Source organism: Colius striatus, chromosome 16 (genome assembly GCF_028858725.1).
Source record: "Colius striatus isolate bColStr4 chromosome 16, bColStr4.1.hap1, whole genome shotgun sequence".
NCBI lineage: Eukaryota > Metazoa > Chordata > Aves > Coliiformes > Coliidae > Colius > Colius striatus.
In genome coordinates, this window is record NC_084774.1 from 5,664,932 (window position 1) to 5,687,242 (window position 22,311).

General features: G+C 44.1%; 1 protein-coding gene across 2 annotated transcripts in view; it reads right to left on the minus strand.

The window, feature by feature from the left end:
* Positions 1-18,546, minus strand: part of ARHGAP40 (Rho GTPase activating protein 40) — a 43,842-nt gene extending 25,296 nt beyond the window's left edge. Inside the window, exon 1 of one of the 2 annotated variants that reach the window (XM_062009016.1) lies at positions 18,435-18,546. In XM_062009016.1, the coding sequence (XP_061865000.1) occupies positions 18,435-18,517 (83 nt within the window). In that variant the 5' untranslated portion in view covers positions 18,518-18,546. Of the gene's footprint in view, positions 1-3,456; positions 3,564-18,434 lie in introns of those variants that run through there. The other variant, XM_062009015.1, reaches the window with a different exon arrangement.
* Positions 18,547-22,311: the final 3,765 nt, after the last annotated feature.

The following is a 22,311-nucleotide window of genomic DNA, read 5'->3' on the forward strand; positions in this document are numbered from 1 at the left end:
GCTTGTTTTCAGTAACACAGCAATCGGTTCATCAAGATCTTCCATTATGCAAGCAGCTCAGGGAGCAGCGTCATTTAAGGTTGTTTTGAAGAAGCCTGTTCTGCAAGCGATAAGGAGGATGTGCCAGATTACTTCACACAAGCAGAGCTATCTGTACCAGCTCCAGCTTTCCTCACCCCAGTAATAAGGCATCCCAACTCCTGTTCTAGGGACACCAGGAAAGACAAAATAGGGACCCTTTGTCCAGTGCTGTGGGAAGTGAAGGATTTGAATCCCCGCCACTTGTAACACACTGCTTGAGCTCAGCACCTTCATTCCTTCATATGCTGGACCCAGACTCCAGAGGTTACCTTCAGCACTGCACAGGGAGTTTTAAATAAAGCATAGATTAAAAATTGCTTGAGAACAATTGTTCCTATCAATGTTCTGAAGGGCAAAGAACTCCATCACCTCAACATCTGTATCTCCAGCCTTCATCTGGAATAGATCTGTCTGCACTCTGTCTAGTAAGGGTCTAAATAAGCAATCTAAGGAATAGCAAAATTTGCCTGTATTTGCAGACCTGCCTGGAGGTGTCTCACACCAACACTCAGAGCAGAACAAACACTGCATTAATGAACCCACACAGATACAGACAAATTAAAAATATCCAAAGCTACATTTAATTTAGTCTATTAGCTGGGTGTCTGTCCCATCATGCTAGAGTTTGGCTGCAGAAGACATAAGCCATGCTCTCTGTGAGTGCTCTTTGTGTTTCAGTGTAAGATCACTGCAGAGGAACCCGTTGTTCACTTTCTCTGCATTAGCACAGTAAGTCAAACAGGAAAGGGCTTTCATTGACATGAAATCCAGCTGTGAGGAAAGAGTACCTGGTCAAAATAAAAGCTTTAGGAGTATAGTGATCTTTAATGCAGTTGTGACTAGATAATCCTGATCTACCAGATGATTATATGAGAATTGTTAATTAAAAGGTGGCATTTTCATCCCTATTTCCATCCTCCCACACTCTATTGAACCCATGGTCACCTAAACACACAAGCAGTTTTGTCCATCAGCAGCCACAAAGGTCCAGCCTGACATTCAAGTTTCGTCTATTGACACGACACCAATTGTCAAAATCCACAGACCAGTGAGCACAGGGCTGCAAACCCCACAGACCAGTTAGCACTGGCTACAGATGGGAGCTCCCATGTGCCTGCTCTTACCCACTACCGTCTTCTCAGTACAGGAGCTGCCCTGGGCTCCCTCCGGCTTCCACGAGGCTGAGCCACAGCCACAAAGTAGCTGGCATGGCATTATTGCCCTTTAGTGACTTGGCTATCACAGCCCTGGAGCACATACTGCCAGAGATTTTTGCCAAGGCCAGAATGAGTCCACACCTTCGAGTTACTACATGCATCCTGAAAACACGCTACCATTACATCAGACAAGACACTTTCTTTCCATCCCTGCTGTGACTTTAGATAAGATGTTAAACCTCTGCACACCTCAGCTGCCCAACTTAGGGACAAAGCAGGTAAGAGTCCAGATGGCTTTCAGAGGAAGGACTGCTAGTGTGTTTGAATGCTTTACAAAAAAGCTCTGCATTTATTTTTTGTGTGATTACTCATGAGTGCAAAGGTTTTTTACAAAAGCAGGTTCACACATGCTAAATATTTGTCCTACAAGTTCTTCAATGTTGAACTTAGAATAAATTGGAATGATGGAGCTCACTCTCATTTCTTGTTTAGCCCATTCTATCACCTGTACCTACATCACAGCAGATAAGTAATTTTAAGTTGTTCTTCAGACATATAGGAACAGCCAAGATATTTTGAAGATGTCACAAGAGTAACCTGTTGATTAGTACAAAGTAAGGAGGGACTGAGGATGTGCTGGAGTCCAGCTATGTTTCACACATGAGAGGTTTAGGGATGTGGAAAGATAGGACGAACACTCACAAGCTCCTTGCTTAGATTTTTCAGGCAAGACTCACTACACATTAAGATGAAATGCCTGCCTGCTACATTGCCAGGAAAAGCCTCCCATTCACTGAGACTTACAACTAATAACTGGAGTGCTGCCTGCAATTCCAGATCCACTGACTCCAGCCACGAGTCACCTCAGCTACTACGAGCTTTAAAATGCTGAGAGGAGGAGCACAGGGAGAGAGCTTTTCTCAGCAGTGCTTTGGAGGCACAACACCACCACTGCCAGGTGAGCTGGTAGGTGTCTTAATGGGAAACAACGAGCATGCCACTGTTGCTGCTGCAAAAATAAACAGTCATTAAAGTCAATTAATTAGAAGATTAGGATGGCTGGTGTATCACCACCTTATTGTATAGGCATATTTTAAGTCAATCCTAGCAGACACATTTAGTTACACATTTACATATGGGATATGTTTCACTCACTGATGAGTCCTGAATGAGAATCACCACCTGCTAGGAGTTAAATGGTTTGGTCAAAGCACATTCAAGGTTCCTGCTGTACCACCTCTTCAGACCTGACAACAGAGACCTTCTAGCACCAGAACAGACACTGGAACTCAACTAGCTTGTCAAAAAACGTAAGTTTTTACTGAGTAATTCAATTTTTATCAAAGAAACCCTGCAACACCCTAGGAGTTTGACCAGATCTCTTACAAATGGGTGATTTTCAGATAACAAAGTATTATTCCTGTGTTAGTCTCCCTAAGATTAATGATTGGGGGTGGGGGAGGTGTTATGTCTCAAAATTTGCTTGAGATTTTTTGCTTAAAGGCTTCTTTTTCTGCTTCTACCCACAAGGTCTAAGCAAACTAGAAAAAATAAGAAATCAGACAGCAATATGAAAAAGTGACCTATGGTTAGAAATAAAAAAACACTGGGTCTACACTCACATAAAACCAACAGGTTTTCTTACTGCAGGAGGGAGTCCTGAAACTTGGTGCAACTTCTAAGTTGATGCAAATACATGTTAAACAGAGGCTTAAGTCATTTAGTGTCATTTAAGCACACGAACAGGACAGCATTTATCAAGCAATGTAGTTCAGTTTTCAGTTGCATCCTTTGGCATTGTGCTTTGCAATAGGCAGTTCTTACCTAAGATTCTGTGATACCTACATATGGTTCTACAAACCACTGAACAGCCCTCAAATCCCACAAGTTGCCAGGACAGAGTTATCACATGGAAACATGCAACCTGCATTTTAGCCCCCACAGCCACACATGCAGCCCCTGGGTCTCACTTCCACAGCTTGCTGCATGCATCCCAATTGAGACAGTTAATACCAAGGGAAAAAAGAGGGTTTTTTTAATAGGTTTCATTTCATAATCAAGGCAGTTAAAGCACAGTTTTAAAGAGCATATTTTAGTCTGCTCATGTCTAAAAATTTACCTTGTTTCCACCTATCCTGCCTCAGGTATTGCCTTGCCTTTCCACCCTGCCTTTGGGAGAAAGGAGAGCAGTGGTTGCCCCGTAGCCCGCGCTCTGTACCTGCTGAGCCGTGTGCACTTGGCTGGCTGGGCAGCTGCCAGCACCACCTGGGGCCTGGGGATCCCATTCCTGGGCACCCTGGAGCCGCACGTGCCACGCTTGTCCATGTCCAGCTGAGGAGAGTGGCAGTCAGTCCATCTGTGCCTCCCCGCTGTTGAGTCAAGGAGTGGCTGCTGAGCCTTGTGGCTGGCAACCAAGAGCAGCTCCTCATCACCAAGGTGCCCATTGGGTGGCCATGGGCATCCTCCCCTCCCCTCCCTGCATCCACCTGCCTGGGCGGACCGAGCAGAGGTGACGGTAAATCCACCTGCGCCTTCAAGGCAGCAGCGCCCGAGACTGAGCCACCCACGCCTGGGACGCAGACTGAAGGACACAGCCCACAGTCAACATCCAGCACGCAGAGCAAGCAGAGCCTGGGCTAAAGCTAAGGCTTGCTAAACATTAACTCAAGGCTTAGTCCCATGAAAAAGTAACTCCCACGAGCAGCACTGGGAGGGAGTCGTCAAACAGCATACTTCTCAAAATTGTACTTCTCTGAAGTAAGAGAACACCAAAAAAAGCACAAAATATCTTCCTGGTGACTCGGGAGGGGCAGCAGAAAACATAGGTGCTTGTTAAAACAGCAAATTCAGCACTGCCTGACACAGCTGAGCGGTGATTAAATCCCATCTGGATGTAAGAAACTGGTGTAGAAAGAGCAGCATAAACCCATAACACCCATAGAGGATATTTTGTGAAATCCAGACCCTTATTTAAAGGCTCATCAACAAGAAACACACGAGCAAAAAAAGGGTTAAAGCACATTCCTCGGAGCCACCATAACAGGTTTTGTTCCTTCCTTGTTATTCTCTCCACCAAACCTCCTTTCACACTGTTTCTGTCACTTCCTTTTCCTCTAACATCGACTACTCAAAATCCTGAAGTTAAAGGGACAAACAAGTCATTTATTTAAAAGTTTCCTTAAGCAAGACACACGAAGGCTCTCCAGCACAGCTAATAACCCTGCACTTCGTTTCCAATATTCCCAGTAAGACTGGATCTGTCCCAGCCTGCTCTGCCTGGGCAACAGCTTAAAGGGCATCAGCAGCTATTTCAGAGACTACTCTTCATAAAAGTATGCAGAGAGGCCATCTCAGTTTTGTTCCTTACTCATAAATACAGGTATTTTTCCAGCTGTTCCTTTAGTGCAGGCACTTTCACCTCACCTTACAAACACGCAGCGGATTTCTGCCGAAGGAATGCTGCCCGACTGCCCAAACTCCTGCCCGACCCCCCTTCACACCTTCTGTAGGGCAGGATTAGCCCAGGCTCTGTTCCAAGCCTACCTGTTGGCAGAGCCCTGCCTGCATGCAAAAGGGATCCCTGATTAACACTCTCCACACTATGTTAAATGACATCAATTTTCCACAGTTTAGGCACAAGCCCAGCTTGTAGCCTTTGGCTAAACCCTGCCAGAGCTTCAGCCTCCTGGGGTAGGCAGAGGGAGAATAATTTGGTTCAGACTCTTGCAACTCCCCATACTAAGCATGCAAAAATATTAATAGGATTTCCCCTCCACATATTTCCTTACCCCAACGTCTTGCAAATTTTTATTCCTCCCTCCACATTTTAGACCCTGTGAAGCAAACCAAGAGGACAGTGAGAAGGAACCACCCTGCTGAGGGCAGGTCTTTCTCCAGGTAGCTCAACATGCCTCTGGGAAAGCGCCTGGGTGCAGCTAGAGTTAGGGTTGGCTTCCCCTGGCTTGCTCCTCTTCCCAGTAAACCCACAGGCCTCACATATACACTGTGTGTTATATTTCTTATTTAGCCTATTCAATACAAGCATTCCTAATGAGAATCAGATGGGATCCAATTAAAACCTCAGGTTATCTATACAGTTCCTCCTCCATCAGCTCCCAAACAAGATACACCACAGAACATATCAGCTGGTGAAATTCACAGCCATAACAAAAGCCCATCCATGAGCCAGAGCATTTACAACAGCACCAAATGATACACAGGCTGCATATTATCATGCATATTATCATTATGGTTGGAAAAGACCTTTAAGATCATCAAGTCCAACCACTAACCTAACACTGCCAATCATAGAATGGTTTGGGTTGGTAGGGACCTTAAAGATCTAGTTCCAATCCCCCTGCCATGGATAGGAACACTTTCACTAGACTAGGTTGCTCAATGCCCCATCCAACCTGGCCTTGAACATTGTCAGGATTGAGGCACCCACAATCTCTCTGGGCAACCTCATTCCAGTGCCTCATCTGTCTCATAGTGAAGAGATTCTTCCTAATATCTGATTTATAAAAATTCATGCAATAGTAAAGCCCTTAGTAACATGCAAAATGGAAATCAAAACAATTCTGATGCTTCTATTCAGGTACATAGATAACAGTTGCTGCAGAGCTACACTGGACAGAAGCATGTGACCACATAAACTGCCCAGGGTTTGAGACACAGGAGGGTAAAGCACAGAAGGATGACAACGAAAACATCTGAGAGATGCAGCTGCTTTAAGCTTCGCTGTTTTTTAAAGGCTCAGCAAAGTGTTTTTTCTCCTCAGAGAGGACTCAACTTTTCCAAAAGGCTTCCCACCAAATGCACTTTGCCCTGAAACAAATGGCTGGGTTTCAGGGCATTCCTTCTCCTGGATGAAAAAGCATATCTAAGCTTCCAGCACTGCAAGTAGATGGGCACAACAGCCCATGACTACATTTCTTTTATCCCTCAACTATGTTCCTCTTTATATTTCTTTCAATGGCTTCAGCCAGCTGCTTGCCCTTTTTGATCAGCAGATTTTCAGACAGACAGGCTGCTAGACACTGGTACAAGCAAGCTTCATCATCACAGGTTTCTAACACAGCAGCAATAATTCAGGGAGGCTTGTTGCACAATGGAGGAGAATTTAAAGTATCCATAATGAAACAGAATTCTTTAATAGTACATTCAGCTTTGATTACTCACATAAAGTATGATTACTCATATAAAGTACACAAGCTTCACTGAAAATTTAAGATCTCTGTGCATAATAACAGCTGCACCTACAGCCTTTCACATATTCACTCCTGTCTGGACTTTCATTATTCACAGAATTTGAGACAAATATTCAGCAAGTTTATTTCCTAGCTTGTAAGAAAGGAGGTGGAGGAACAGGACACGAGGCTGGCTGAGTCTGCATTTTCGGACAGAGCAAATCAGAATAATATTCCAACTCCAGTTTCAAGCTCTCCAGCATGTTTCATGCTCCAGGACAGTCTTCCTGGCGTCATTAGAGATGAGCCAAGATCACTAGGACGAGATCACCTTGATCACAGGAGCTGAATCTTTCTCAATTATGGAGACAAAAAGACATAGTGATGTGCTCAGCAGCCAATTAGTCCAAATGAATCACCGGTACCGACACAGTGCTGTTATCGTCACAGCTTTAGCGCACCAGTTATTTCTGAAGGTATCTACATGTCCTGCCAAACTGACATGACTTGGCTTGCTCAGTGAGCCTGACTTTTTTCAGGACCAAAAAGGAGGAGGAAAAACATCAAACATGCTTTTGGATAATCAGGAATTTCAGCAAATCGCATTCAGGCTGAAAACCTAAAGATGGTCATCTGCCAGACTGCAGGGACTCCACCAGCCTGGGAGACCTGCATCTGAACACAGCCTGACAGAGCTCAGCATCAGTGCCTTCAGATCCACTCAAAGACAATGTTCATGAGCTGCACTACAGGATCTTACAGCAGCGATGCATGTCTCAAGTATCCCCAAAGTAATTTGTTACTATGAAAATCAAATGGAAGGGAATGACACTTAAATGTGGAGTGGAAAAAAATGAACGTAGCTGAAATGCCCAACACACAATTCTTTTTTCTCCAGCAGGTTTATTTATACAGAGTACATAATATTAGGAAAGCCTCCTCCACCCCATCACATACCAAGAAAGTTCTCAAGTAGTGTTGCCTATCCATCACGTGGACCCATTAAGATTAAGAGATTATTACAGTTTCTGGAGTCATCGAGGCAGTTGGATTATCCAAGCCTCAGCTTGTTCCCAGTCTGCCAGGGAGGCAGCACCCAGGCTGTGGCCTGGGGCAAAGCACAAAGTTGCAGTCACACCTGGGTAACAGGCAGCAGCTCCCACAGCCAGCAGCTCCCACAGCCAGCCCTGCCACACCAGCCAGCTCTGTGCTGCCTCAAGCTGGGAGGTCAAACAAGTATCGCTCAGCTCCACAACTGTGAAGAAACAGCCACAGCAACACTCAGCCCTTACAAAGTACTTCTGCTCATGACTTTGCTTTATGAGACAAAACCAAATTTTTCATCCTACTGAGACAGATACAGGCATGCCCATGGGAGCTTGGGTGCAAGCAGAGGTAAAGCATCACCTTCCCCAGCTGCCCAGCATCACCCCTTCAATCCTCCCAGCTCTACCCTCACTTAGGGTGGTTCAGACCCAAAGATAAACAGTCAGACCTTGTGTATTGTAGAACTCAACCTGCTTGCAGCCACAAGCTGCACGTCAGAGTACATAATCTTCTTTACTGCATCCAAGAGTTGTAACAAACATAGGATTAAGACTCTAGGCAGTGGACAAACAGCAACAACAGATGCTTCCTAAACTAACAGCCATCTGTGTACAAACTCACATTTAAGAAAAAAGGAAAAATCACTGAGCAAAGAAGGAACTTCTGGTATCTAGTGGGATGTGATGCCAGAGTAGAGTGGGACTACTGGGAGTCAAAGACAAAGCAGCTTCACCATATTACCATCAGAAGCAGCAGCTCTGAGCAGAGATGACCAAACATGGGCCAGTGATTGGGCACATGACTGCCTCCAACTGCCCATCATGTTTGACAATGTCATGGCTTGGAGGAGTGAAGAGGAGGCAGGGGAAATCATACATTCTTTAGGCACAGATGTATATCTAGATAAGTGAACCGCAAAGATGCTTAAACATCATTACTACTGTAAATGTAATTTAAACCACCCAAAACATTTCCACTGCTCAAGGAAGAGCTGTAACAATAGGAGGAAGCACAAAGACACAGCAGCTATTCTTAATACTCAAAAACACTTATTCTGATGAATAACCAAGACTTACTAATTTAAATTGAACATGTTTCTACCTCCTGGGTATTTTCAAACTGTATAAAATTAGAAGTCTTAGTGGGTTTCCAAGGATGATCTTGTTCACCTCCCTTTTCAAACACATGCCTGACACCTACCAGGTTGCTGTGCCCAGTATCGTTCTTGCTGGACAGTAAAGGAAGAAAGGAGTGACAGGCATGAGATTTATAACCAGGAAGCTGATTGTTCACTTCCTTCAAACACAGGGATCTATTATCACTGTGATGAGCTACACATCTCTTGTACAGTGTGATAGAGGAGAAGCAGATGGGATGAGGGTCAGTAAGCAGTTCCCTCTACAGCTGCAATGACTAACCACCCACTCATGCCAGCACAGATGGGTCAGTTAAGCTCACATAGGACTGGAGTCCATGCTTGTTGCAGCAACACCTTGTAACTCCTTCATTTTCATAGAAAATAAATATGCAAAAGTTCAAATTTCCAAGCTGACATCCCAGCCTGTTCTGCAAACCTCATTTGAATTTTGGCAAGTTGGAGTTTGCTTCCTTATGGGAAATGGATGGGACAGGAGGCGTACAAATAGGAAGACCATCAGAAATGGATTATCTTACTCTGCTGTCCCAGTTCTCAGCCCAAAGACATGATAGATCCACTTGTCATCTTGTTTATTTCCTGCACTCTAATCACAAGCAGCGGGATGGGCTCCACAGGCTGAGTTCCCCATGAGTCAGTGCATCTTCAGGCATCCCACAGGAGCTACTGCCCAAAGAATGCCAAACATCCTCTCCTGAAAGAAGTCATGCACATGGCATGGCCCCACAATCAGCACCGAGCAATTGGTTCAGAGCTACCAAGGTTATGAGACAGCTAAGCAATAGCTACTGATAGCTTGACTCAGATAAGCCAGAGTTTTAGCAAGGATGGAAAGACAAAAGAAGTAGGAGTGATCTGATCATAGCCACACAACTAAGCTATTCATTAAAAGCAAAACACACAACAACCAGCATGTAGACTAAGTACAACTGCAGTTTTCAAAGCAATGTCTTAGTTGACAAATTTTAGTATGTTCCAGTTTTTAAAAACTCCCCAGAAGTTTTTATATTGGGCCAGACTAGCTGAAACTACTCCAGAAGTTAGGCTGGAACTCTCTCTGTGTTACTGAAGCTTGCCTTGTTGAATGAGTCCAATAAAAAATAAACCCACTTACCTAAATACTTCAAATTCAGGATTCAGAGAAAAGTACTTAACAAATAGGTCCCCACACATGTGGATACAGGGCATTTACTTGGGAATGAAATGACACTGTACTCATTTGCTGGTAGGACACCCATCAGCCTCTGAACAATACTCCCCTCTCAAAAGGAGCAGCATTTTTACAGATCCAAACCAGTCAGTCAATTACTTCTGAAATAAAAGGAATATTTAGTACAGCCTACTAGTAGTTCTTACTGAGCAGACAGGCAATAGTACATGCCAATTATTCTACTCATAAGCAACAGTACTTTTACTTGAAAGTGCCATCATTTATTTTAAAAGGCTTCTGTTCTACTTTGTCATCTCTTTAGCAGTAACAGGTCCATCAGGAGGAATCCAAACTTCTCTGCATGTGGAGAGATTACAAGTGGCCCATAATTTATATTTACAGACAGTCTCGTTTGTCCTCTAGATGAGAGATTGGACAGAAATAGAACTGCTTTATTAAAGGCTCAGAAGTTTCAAAAAACCCCATCATCTGTCAGTGTTTTTGCTGTGCTGGCACCCTGCTCTGAAGTCACCACACAAAGCTTGCTTGTACTGGTTTCATCTATAAACGATGAAACAGCTGGAACAAAACTGCATGAGATGCTGAACTGATTGCACAATACAGCTTTTACAGAGCTATTAGTAGGCAAGAATTTGTTAACTCATTAGGAGAGGGCTTGTTTTTTCCAAAACATTCATGACAGCTTAATTACACAAGTCTTCATGAAAACAAGGATCAGAAGATTTCAGGTATGATATAGAACTTAAGGGACAACAAAGTGATAGAAAAGCTTGCTACAGACATTTCCAGACAGCTTTGTAGTGCAGGACTTGAAGAAGAAACACAGGGCTGGTGATCTTAGTGGTGAGACCATCTCAAAGTTTGGTCAGAGACTAGAGCAGTGCCTATAAACCCCCACATGATGTTTGCTCTTGTATAAAAACCCATCACTCTAACAGCAGAACCAAAGACATACTAAGTTTCAGGTATCGGTGTCAAGTGATGCTACAAGACAGAGTTTTATTCTACAGTTTGCAGCCGGAGTGCAAGTTCAGAGTAATGGTAAAGACAACAGCACATAGATAATCCACTGAACAAGTACAGTGAATCCTACAAGCTAAACAAGGAGAAATTCAATTCAGACTTGCAAGTTGAAAACTACAAAGATTCCATAAAATAAAGATACATACAGAAGCAGATGAATGATGGTAATTATGCTTTACCTCATAGCTCTAGTAAGGCTGATGAACTCTCACAACCAAACTGAAGTTCAGGACTGTATGTTTTAACCAGGCTAGTCTAAGCAATCAAACTTGGACAACAGACATCTCTGACACAGCTATCCCTTGGCTGTGGCTGCTGACTCGAGTCCTGCTCAATTTCTGGCCCAACACATGGCTCATGCTGACACAGCTCTGCCTGATCTATGCTGGGGGCAGTACCACTGCACTAAAGCAAGAGCCACACATACACCAGATAAAAAGGAGAGGAATTAAGACTTGTGATCTTTTGCAACTCTGCATAAGCAACTGTTGGACAGTTTCTAGTAAGACTGAGACTCTTCAGAATTAACTGGAACAACCCACAGAAATGGTAGAAACCAGCCTTCCATGACAGAAGGTGTAAGTCCATCACTTTAGTCAAAAAGCCTTCAAGCTCACTCATCACCATCTGCACTGTGGAGGCTCCCAGGCTTCCCACTGTGATACTGGGACACCTGCACTGCGATAAAGGAGGAAGGATGAGGATTCTCACTATCAGCTGGGAAACTGGTTTCTTCATAAGCACATAAATTAATGAAATGAAAAATTAAAGCATTCACAAGTTCCATCAGCACATTTAAAGGGAACTGAGCCCTTGTTTAGTTTTTGCCTAGTGAGTCTGTAATGAAGTCAGATTCACAGGGTGCATCCCTGTGTAGCTTTGGTAGGTCCAAATGAACCATGACACTTTACTTGGTAGTACTGTCACAAAAAGTATTCATACAGGGTTAAACGATATTCATAGATCCCCAGCTAGAAACCAAGCAACAGCTTCCTGACCTTTACCAAAGACTAGTTCTCTGCCAACTGCTTTGCTGACACTGAGGTAATGCCCATTCATTACAAAATTACACAGACATCACTAGCAGACTTCACAGGAAAATCTTACAGAAGCAACTCCTTGGTCCTACTTACAGATTTTCCCCTGGTTAGGTTTTCTTAGAGCTCACACATTGTTGCAGCTGGAATAAGCTTTGCAAACAGACATCTTCCACAAAAATTTTTCCACAAAGTGTGCTGATATTTAATAAAGCCCTGAATTCCCCCAACTCACCTGGCACTTCAGTGCTTGCTCCACACTCCTGTGCTTGCTCCTGCAACCATCCAGCAGCTTCACTGCTGCTTTACGCTGGCCAAGGGAGCGTAGGAAGCACAAAGTGAATGAACTCTGAAACTCTTGGATTAGGGGCATCGCTAGAAGGACTTCTCCCAGAGGTGTCCTTCCTCTCTTGTTAGTCAAAGGAAATACTGCATCTAAATACAGCTGTTACTTTTATCTACTTTTACCCTTATTATACACAAACTGGAATGAGTCCAGGATTCTGGAGTATTTGAGCAAAACAACAGCATCTCACATCAGCTGCAGGGATTTATATATTGCAGCCTCACGTCTGCCTTCCGCTTGAGGCATGCAAGGATTTCCTTCCACTGTGTTAGCTCTGCTGTTTTCAGATACTAACATTGTCTGAGCTTTACCTTGACCGACAAAAACAACTTTCATCAGCAAAGCTGCACTTATTTGTTGCTGGAAAAGGATATCCTTCCAGTTCCATTCTACATTGGCCACCTGCTATGGACCTGCAAGAGTTACAGGCTCCTGTTCACTCAAGAGCTTACACACGCCCTCAAGACAACAAATACCAGCTTCATTTCCAATGTCAGTCACTTGGTCAGGGTTGTCAGGGGTATGATCAAGAAGGAGAAATGCAGGTTCAAGCACTGTCAGCTGTGTACATACACATACTGAGAAACCTGAGCTCCCAGGATTCAGGTCTAGCTGTTAATTTGGAAGCCATGGTGAAAAAGTTTTGAGAGCAGTTGAATTGCAATCACCATCAGCAAGATAGCCTCATGTACAAGCTTCAGAGCCACCACACAAAAGTCATCTTCCAAAACCAGTGCCACAGAACAGCCCTTCAAATGCCCCAGCACCTCAACATGCAAACCTTTTCCTTATGTGTGTGCTCTCCATTTTCACCACAGGCTAAGCCCAACGAAGTTTCACCAGGAACTGAAGATTAAAGAAAAATACTTCTGTTATGCCACCTCCTCCATGAAACAGGCACTTAACTGACCTCAGGTTACTCAGAAACTACACCCTTCTGAGAGACGGGTGCAGAGGCAAGGGAGTGAAGAGTACTCTGCATTTGTGCCACTCTACTCTTTCTTAGTTACAGTCATGTCTCCCCTCTGCTTCATTAGGGATCCAGGCAGGAATTACAGATGTATAGCCTGGTAACTCCTGGTTAGCAGCCTGTTGTCACTGCTTCATCCATGCACAGCCTGCCTGCTATGCTGAACCATCAGCAGATAACCATCAAGCAGGCTCTTGCCACTGCCTTCACCACCTCCTTGGCAGTCCCATAACAGCAACATGTGTCAGTACCAACCTCTGCTGCTAACCAAGTCCATCATCCTAGAAGAAACCTTCTAAAAAAAGATAAAATAGGACAAAGGGATAAGTACTTTAGTGCTGCAGAAACAGCAAACAGGAATTCACATGCTAGAAGTGTGCTTGGGTCTCAGCCAAGCTGTTACTGAAATGCTGAGGTCTCAATTATCTGCTGCATTCAGTGTCATTTCCTACGCTCAAGCTCCACTGTACAACAACAGCACATGTGTTCACGTGGCCATCTCAGACTACAAGCCACAGTACTCAATTCAAGTAGCCAAGGACACTGCAAGTTGTCATAGATGGACAAAAAATTTTATTATATAGAAACTAAACTGATCTCAACTAGTGAGCTAATAATAGGGCTACCAGACATTATGCAAGAAAATTCAAGGGTCCTGCAACTTTTCCTTGTAAAGATTTACAAGGATGTGAATGAAAGACCAGAACACTGTTTCTTTTCAAAGGTCCCACTGAAGGAGTGCCCTATTGTTTTTCTGTATGATAACAGCAAAGTTCCTTCCATACTTAGCTAGCACAGAGGATTGAGTGAGAAAGCCTCTAATTTTTTTCAAGAGACACTAATTTTGCAGACAGCTCAACGGTCCAAGCACTCACAGCCAGGGACTGATGGAATAAGCTGTGCAGATGGAAACAATTATTTAGAAGGGGAAGGACTCCTGCATGCACGGAGTAACATCTCACTAAAACTGAAGCCTCCCACCAACACATTCCAGACTCTTGGAGTAATCTACTTTGGGGAATATGGTTTAAGCTACATCAGCTTTCGTATTTCTTTCTCTAAATTTCTTTGCAATCACAAAAACATACTCTCCTGCAAACTGACCTCACAGTCTTACCAAACAGCAACAAATACCAGAACATATTATAAACATCTGAACCTAAAAGTCTATTTAGAGAAGCAACTTTTCAAGCAACAAGTTCTGATTTCAGACAAGCTTTTCACTATGCAACACACATGGAAGGACTTACCCACATGATTAACAATGCAGCAGTGAATGACTTCTACCTAAAGTCCATGGCATTAAATAATTAATGAATCTGAGGCCATATTTGATAGGTAGAATATCAAAGCACCTTAAATAAAAAGAATATTTCTTGGAAAGGAACAAATTACAGAAAGTAATAGCTTTAAATAGAATCATTGAATTGATTAGAAATGTCTAATTAAGGGTAATCCTTTCAAGCCAGCTGCATGAAAAATATTTCATATAATATGTTGTAGGAGAAAAATAACTCCAGCAGGTTTCAATTAAGACTCACTGCCATATGGATTTCACATCTGCAGCAGGAAGGCTCAAACACCATGTCACAACTAAGACATTTTTATGTTTCCAACTGAAAGCACTTAAACTGCTTGGAATAGAAGCATATGGGCCATAACATCTCCAATTAAGCAAACATTTCACTGAACTGAGAGGCTAAAAGACACAGAAAGCTAGATCCATTGTATTCTTGGTCATGCATTGTAACCCCTAACTTTTAAAGGGCAAAAGCTATGAGTATACAGCACGTAACCTTTAGTCCTCTCCCCACCCAGCCAAAGTATTCAGTCTTATTAAACATCTTCATCAACGGCCTGGAGGAGGGGACGGAGTGTACTCTCAGCAAGTTCCCTGATGACCCCAAACTGGGAGAACTGGCTGATTCACCAGAAAGCTGTGCTGCCATTCAGGGAGACCTACACCTCAGGAGGAACAACCCCCTGCACCAGTACAGGCTGGGGGTGACCTTCTGGAGAGCAGCTCTGAGGAGAGAGACCTGGGAGTGCTGGTTGATAATACATCAAACATGAGTAGCAATGTGCTCTCTTGGACAAGAAGGCCAATGGCATCCTAGGGGGCATTAAGAATAGTGTAGCCAGCATGTCGAGGGAGGCTCTGCTCCCCCTCTGCTCTACCTTGATGAGGCCTCATCTGGAGTCCAGTGTCCAGTTTTGGGCTCCCCAGATCAAGAGGGACAGGGAACTGGAGAGAGTCCAAACTGGAGCATCTTTCTTATGAGGAAGGGCTGCAGGACCTGGGACTGTTCAGCCTGGAGGAGACTGCGGGGGGAATCCCATTAATACTTACAAGTATTTAAGAGGTGTATGGCAGGAGGATAGGGCAGCACTTTTTTTCTGTAGTGTCCAGTGATAGGATAAGAGGTAATGAACAAAAGCTAGAACACAAAAAGTTCCACCTAAACGTGAGGAAAAACTACTTTTACTGTAAGGATGATGGAGCCCTGGCCCAGGCTGCCCAGGCTGGGTGTGGAGGCTCCTTCCTTGAAGGTCTTCCAAACCCATCTGGACACGTTCCTATGTGACCTGATCTAGATAGACCTGCTTCTGCAGGTCCCTTCCAATATCTACCACTCTGTGATTCTGTGAAAAGTAGCACAACCCAATAAAAGTCAGTGATTTTTGATGAGGCACTAAAGGAGTGGGGGGTCCTTTGCTCTGTGCAGATAGAGCACTGCAGTGCTCCCTGGAGCAGCTTACACGTGCTATCACAAACACACATGAAAGGCTCCTCGGGTCACCACCTCATGCAACCCCCTGCTTAAAGCAGGGTCAAAACAGAAACCAGACCAAGATGCTGAGAGCTTTGGCCAGCTTGGTCTTCTAAAGTACCAAAGTGTCAGAGGTGCTCGGTGGGCTCCCATTTCAACACTTCCCTGTAACCACAGGAACTGGTATTTTTCCTTAAGGCAAGCTGGACCCTCACCCATGTACACTTACAAAGCTTTGACAAGTGACACAATTCTCCACCCAACTAACCGAAGATGTTATGAACTGGAAAACGCTTTTTTTCCTTTCAGCACCAAAAGCACCGTCTCAAAAACTGTGCTTTGATGAAACCAAGGGCTACGCTGCTGCTGCTGCGCCCTCTTGGGGCACACGGGACCAGGCTCCAAATCTTCAGCCTTATTTTTACTCTACATGCTGCTGGGCCAAAAACCCCCAATTCCTCTTTACTAAAAACAGATGTTCACCAAGTCAAATCATCTCATGACTCCTCCAGCAGAAGGATGTAAACAGCCACAGCACATTCAGCTGTTACGAAGAGAGGCCTCACTTAAAGGTTAGGGATCCCAAAAGGCTGTGAGACTTTATCCCAAAATGCTTTGACATACTAGTTTTGGACATGTTTACCACTGAAATCCATCAAAACACATTAGGTCACTTGAGTTTACACTAGATCAGATTTTGTGTCTTTTATCAATTTTTTTTCAAGAGTTTTCAGCTCAGAAGGGGAAGGAACCAAGAATTAACTTTTTGCACCATACAATGCTTCCCAATGGAGCCTTCTTGTTTAACAAACCCCACCCCTGTAGCATGCTTGAAAAGTAAATGCTTTACAAATAAGAAGGAGGGGAAAAGAGAGAGATAAAATTATGTGCAAAAGGTTATAAAACACATGAAGCAGAGTTTGGTATATAGAAATGCAGGCTTCTGTCTCCCAGAAGGCTTAACCTCTGCCAAAACAAACTCCTACTAATGCTGTGCTCCAAAGCATTCATTCCAGGTTTTGGTATCAAACTTTTACAGCAAAGAAAACTACACACTTGCTACAATATAGAAGCACCCTGGGATAGAAGCTGCTGTGTGCGTATGAGAAATGATGCTTTGCCCCAGGTGAAGAAGAGACCTTACAGGTGAATTAAATCCAAAACAACAGAAAAGCCTTCATCCTTAACAACATTTTCTATTTGCAGTCACTGCAAAACAATCACACTGGCAGGAACTCTACTACAATATCCAAGTCTGCAAGTTCTGATGCTCTGATTGATGCCCAGAGAACAACTTTTACACACAATAAGGAAATCAAAGCACAAATATATTGATGCTATTTAAGTGCCGGCAGATTACAAGGCAGCCCAGAGGTGATGCCACGCTAACACTGTGAGCTCCCAATGCTCAGCAAATTTAGGCTCAGGGGCAAGTGTTACAGCTACATTCAAGGAAAGAAATATTTTAACAAAGGTGGATACCAAGTGAAGTCTACAGAGCTCAAAGCAAGTCCCCACATCTGTAGGTGTGGGCATTCTTCAGGTCCCTACATTCTCCAGGGTCAGGTTCACACATCACCAACCTCTTGGAAGAAACACAGACCCATAGGAAAGCCAAAATGGCTTTTCCATGCTACTTTTATCCAAATCCACACACAGAAGTTTTATTTGTAACAGCCAACTGTTTAGTTGTGTGTTATTTCTCATAGCTCAGACACAGGAAAACCAAGTATAAATCACTAGTGCCACCAGCATAGCTGTGGTACTGGGGAGCTCCACCAGGACTGGTACTCCTCAAAATAGGTGTCTCAAGCAGGTTTTGGCCTCTGGCACCAACCTCTCTGCTATTACTGAGACATTGCAAGCAACAGCCAGCCCAGTCAAGTTAAAGTTACTCTGAGTGTATTTACACAAACTAAAAACTACTCAAAGCATATACTTTGGTATCACCAGGCTTTAAAACATCACCATGCAATACAAAAAGCAGCAATATTCTACTGCACCTTGAGACAGTTTACCTGCTTACCCCAGTTCATCCACTTCTTTGCAGTGATGATCCCAGTAAAATGTTTTTACCTTGAGTGGTGGCATTTTGGAAAGTGCCTTAAGTTAATAGGGTTTCTGACTGAACTGAGATTACCAGAGTACAACATGGTTAAGAAGTGCCATCCCATAGAGACAGGAGGCAGCCCTGGTGATTCAGCTGCAAGATTAAGTCCTTCTTGTCAATGTGTTTTTAAGTGCACATGGACCAGGCAGAAAAGAGAAAAACCTTGAGTCTACCAGCAAACGTCCTTTGCTGGCTCAGGTAAGGCAGCTCTGAGACAGCAGTAGGGGGGCTGTAGCTGAAACAATAACCTCATCTGCAGCGGGGCAGGGGAAGACACAGTCCATGGGAAAACAGCCCTGAACCGCGTTACAGCCCTTGCGGCGACAGGACCCGCACTCCGCTGGGGCACAGCGGAGCCTCCCGAGCCCCAGCTTACCTGGGCAGGTCCACGCTGCGGACAAGAGCAGTCGAGACGGGGAGAAGAAAAAGACGCGAGGCGAGCGGGCTCTCCCTCCGCATCTGACTGCGGGGCCGCCGCGCTCCGAGCCCCTCCGCAACCACCGGGTCCTTCCCGGGGCTCCCGCTCCGCAGCCGCGCCCGCGACAGGAGAAGCGGGACGAGGCGGGACGAGGGACCCCGTCCGTCCCTCCCTCAGCAGCGCCCGGGCGGGGAGCAGCCCGCCCTCAGCCCCGGCCCGGCCCCTGCGCGGGCTGCGGGAGCGGCGGGGGCGGGGCGGACCCCACGCGGGGCGGCTGCCTGAGCTCGCCCCGCACCCGCGGCTGCAGCCGTGGCCGCTCCCGCGCCATCCCCCCCCGCCAGCAGGAGGAACAAAGCCGGGCGTCCCCGAAGAAGCACCCGAGCACCCTCTGGGGAGGAGGCTGGCGGGGATCGCCTCGGCAAACGGTTTTTTGTTGTTTGGGGTTTTTTTTTTCCCCTCTAAATAAAGGGCTTGTGAAAATAAAGAGGTGGACAAACAAGCTTTATTTAAGAGCATACTGCTCTGGACAAATATTTGGATGTGGAGTTCATGGGACAGGGAGAAAACACAAGTAAACATGAATGAAACCTGCTTCATAATTAGTGCAGGCTAGTGGAAGTGTTTCACAGGCTGCCCATGCAAGACTCCAGAGAGACCCAAGGAGCAAAGACCAGTGTTCTTCAAAAACAGTAACGTGCTCTGTGAGATGCAGCTTCCTAATCCAGGACCTCTTTAGAAAAAGGTTTGTTGAAGGTATGCATTAACACCGAAGCTGTTCTGTTCATAGCCAGACATCTGGCCACTAAATTATGGCTCATCCCAGCCCCAGCAACCTTTTTGTGTTCCCACCAACAGTTTAAACCCAGTTGTTGAGTGCTTCTCTAGGCTATAATCTAACCTCCTATCAGCCTGCTAGCTGTGCTGAAAAGCACATCCCAAACAGAAAGGAAATGCATGCTCAGTATCTAAGGGCTTCATTATTTCTTGTTAATTGGAGGTAGGCTTCTTTCATTTGTTAGATCTAGGTGTTGAAAAAATGTTTCCTACTTTCAGCACTGACAAACTGGAGATCAGAGAAGTGTAAATTGCAGTATGAGTAAAGTAATCACTGAGCTGCACTGCATTTAAGCTCCAGTAGGAACCACTACTGAGAGCTATCACCTTGATCTTATTTGTTTGAAATCAAAGATCGGTAATGGTGAATAGAGAGCATTGCTGTTGCCATTGTAGTGTGAAGTACACACCAGCACTGGACAACATGCTGACTGCTACCATCCATTTAACTATTAACCAGTTAGCACTGTTCACTCTGAAAGCAGCTGTTGTGACCCAAGCAGGCGTTGACTTAGCCTTAGTAAATTTCCTCTTCAGAGAACAAACCATGCTGTAGTAGCTCCCATTGATGCTGAGCAGGATTGCTGCTAGTGGCTGTGGGACTCCCTGCTTTAATTTCACCCTGAGGTGGTTCTCTGAGCCTGTTCCAGTTTCATCCCCAAGACTGAAGCCAACAGCTCTCTGCTCTCCAGCCTCAGAGAACCCAGGATTTTCAAAACTTTTTCACCCAGCAAACCAAACAGTTGAGCCATGTGGATAATCAGAGAGGATGGCAGCAGTTGAATCCTCAGGGCATTAGAGATCTGAAGCAACTGGCAGACAAAGTTCCAGGTTAGAGAAGAAAGTGTATTGCACAATAGCTGGTGAAGAAAAGGAAGAACAGAATTGTCACACCCACGATGTCTTCAGAAGTGGTTTCATTTTCAGTAGGATATAAATTATTTGAGGCCATGAGTGCTTGGTCTCTTCTGTCACCCACCCAACACAACTAGCAAGCCATTCAGTGTGAGCATTATGTCCTACAAGAGACAAGTTTAGACCTCAGTTCTTCAAACTGCTGTATCAATACTTGGATACATGAAGAGCTCTGGGAGAGCCAAACAGTACCCCATACAAGTCCAAGTTCAGTCATAGTATTGTTTCAGTATTCTTTTAACAACACCAATGAAAAATGATGTTACTACACTGACTTGGGTGGTGTTAATGATGTCAAAAAAACTTTGACTTGCTGAAGGTCAGCATCAGGGGGTGCTAGTCAAACAACTGCAGCAATTTAAGATGATACCAGTCCTTACCTAGACTAGCCTAACACAGGTTATTGCTTCAGCAAAACTAGTGGAAGTAAATGTGAGTGAGTACCTCAGTTGCTGCAATTCAAAAATCCCAGCAATGTAAATGAGTAGACAGGACTGTGAATAGGGACAGTGGAGGCACAGAGCAGCTTTCCCTTCTGAGCCCCGTCTGCAAAGGAACATACAGTCAAGGCACAGGGAAAGAGAACACACACAAGACACTAAGCTCTTCCACTGCTTCAAATAGATCTTTGGGGATTTGTATAAAGCCTAAGAGGACTGGGATTGCCATGTTTGCAAAGAGACTTCTGGCTTCAGCTCTTATTCAAAAAGTGAAATATGTCTAATTTTTAGTCACAGGCTCCACTGTAAAAAACCTAAAAGCAGCTTTTAAAAATGCATGGTGCCAGCCAGTGTCAGTTTAACAGTAAACTTCTTATCTTAAAGGAATAAAAAACCATTTTCACTGTTTCAAATGCAATTCTCAAAGACTTTTAAAATATGTATACATACCTTTCAATCTGTATATACACTCATATTTATATGGTACACACATTCTGTAGGATTTTATGTTCCTTTACCTTGTCTACAACAGGAGTTGTTGCAAATAGGGAAGATGGGAAAAATCTCTTGTTAGTCATTAACCAAGCAGACACCAGTCTTGCAGTTTTCTCTTACTCAAGAGGCCAGTGAGTCAGGCAGGAGAGAAAAAATCGGAACTGAGGCACAAAAGCAATAGATAGGTAAAGAGGTAGTGTGGTCATGCTACTCACCATCACTATGTTACAGAAATCACTCCTCTCAACATGGGAATATCTTATCTTCTGGTTCTGAGACCAGTTGTCTAAGACTACAGCAAAAAGACTTTGGTTTTGGCTTTTTGGATTTGAATTCAGATAAGCAGGCTTGGGTGTCAGGTTTCCTAGAGTTTCAACGCATTGCGACTCCTCTTGCATTTCTGTACTGGCTGTATCACTCTGGCTTTCTTCCTCTGTTGGTTCACTCTCAAATTTAGAGTCAGAATCAGGCTCATCAGAAGACTGATCCTTTATTTCTTCTGCACTGGGCATCTGTGCTAAAAACAGGTTTAAAAAGAACATGTAAAATACCTGTACGTTACTTTTTCTACCTAAGTGCAAGCCTTGCATGTTCCATCTAGGAGCTGGGCAAGGTTCTTCTGAAGCTTTTTCAGCTGAAATAAGGGATTTCCAAATCCAACTAGGCAACAGAAGGCCTGTACAAGTGTTTGATTTTAACCAACTGTGTCTTAATCAGAGACTGTATTAAAGGAGAAGCTGAAACACACACCCCTTCTTGTGCCTGCTGTAAACTAGCATAAAATAAGTGGATATGTCTGAATTATTTAGTAAGTTAATAACAGGAGCACTGTTTTCTTTTTTACCTTAAGTGTGATTGAGAAACTACTTAATGTTTTAATCCCATAAATGCACTAGTTGTGTTTAGTTGTGTTGATGATGGAATTCAGGCCCTTTATGGAAACTGTTGGAGGACTGGTACTAATAACAATCACCATAGGGCCAGAAAATGTGAAGGTAAATGTAGTAAGTGTAACCTCAAAATCTTGTTCAAAGCATCAAAAGATTCCAGAGTTACTCTATCCAGGCAAAAAGCTAACACTCAAGTGTAAGTATTTGGAACAGCTATCCCTTACCTATGCAAAATAGGTATTTTATTCTGCTTTCTGTACA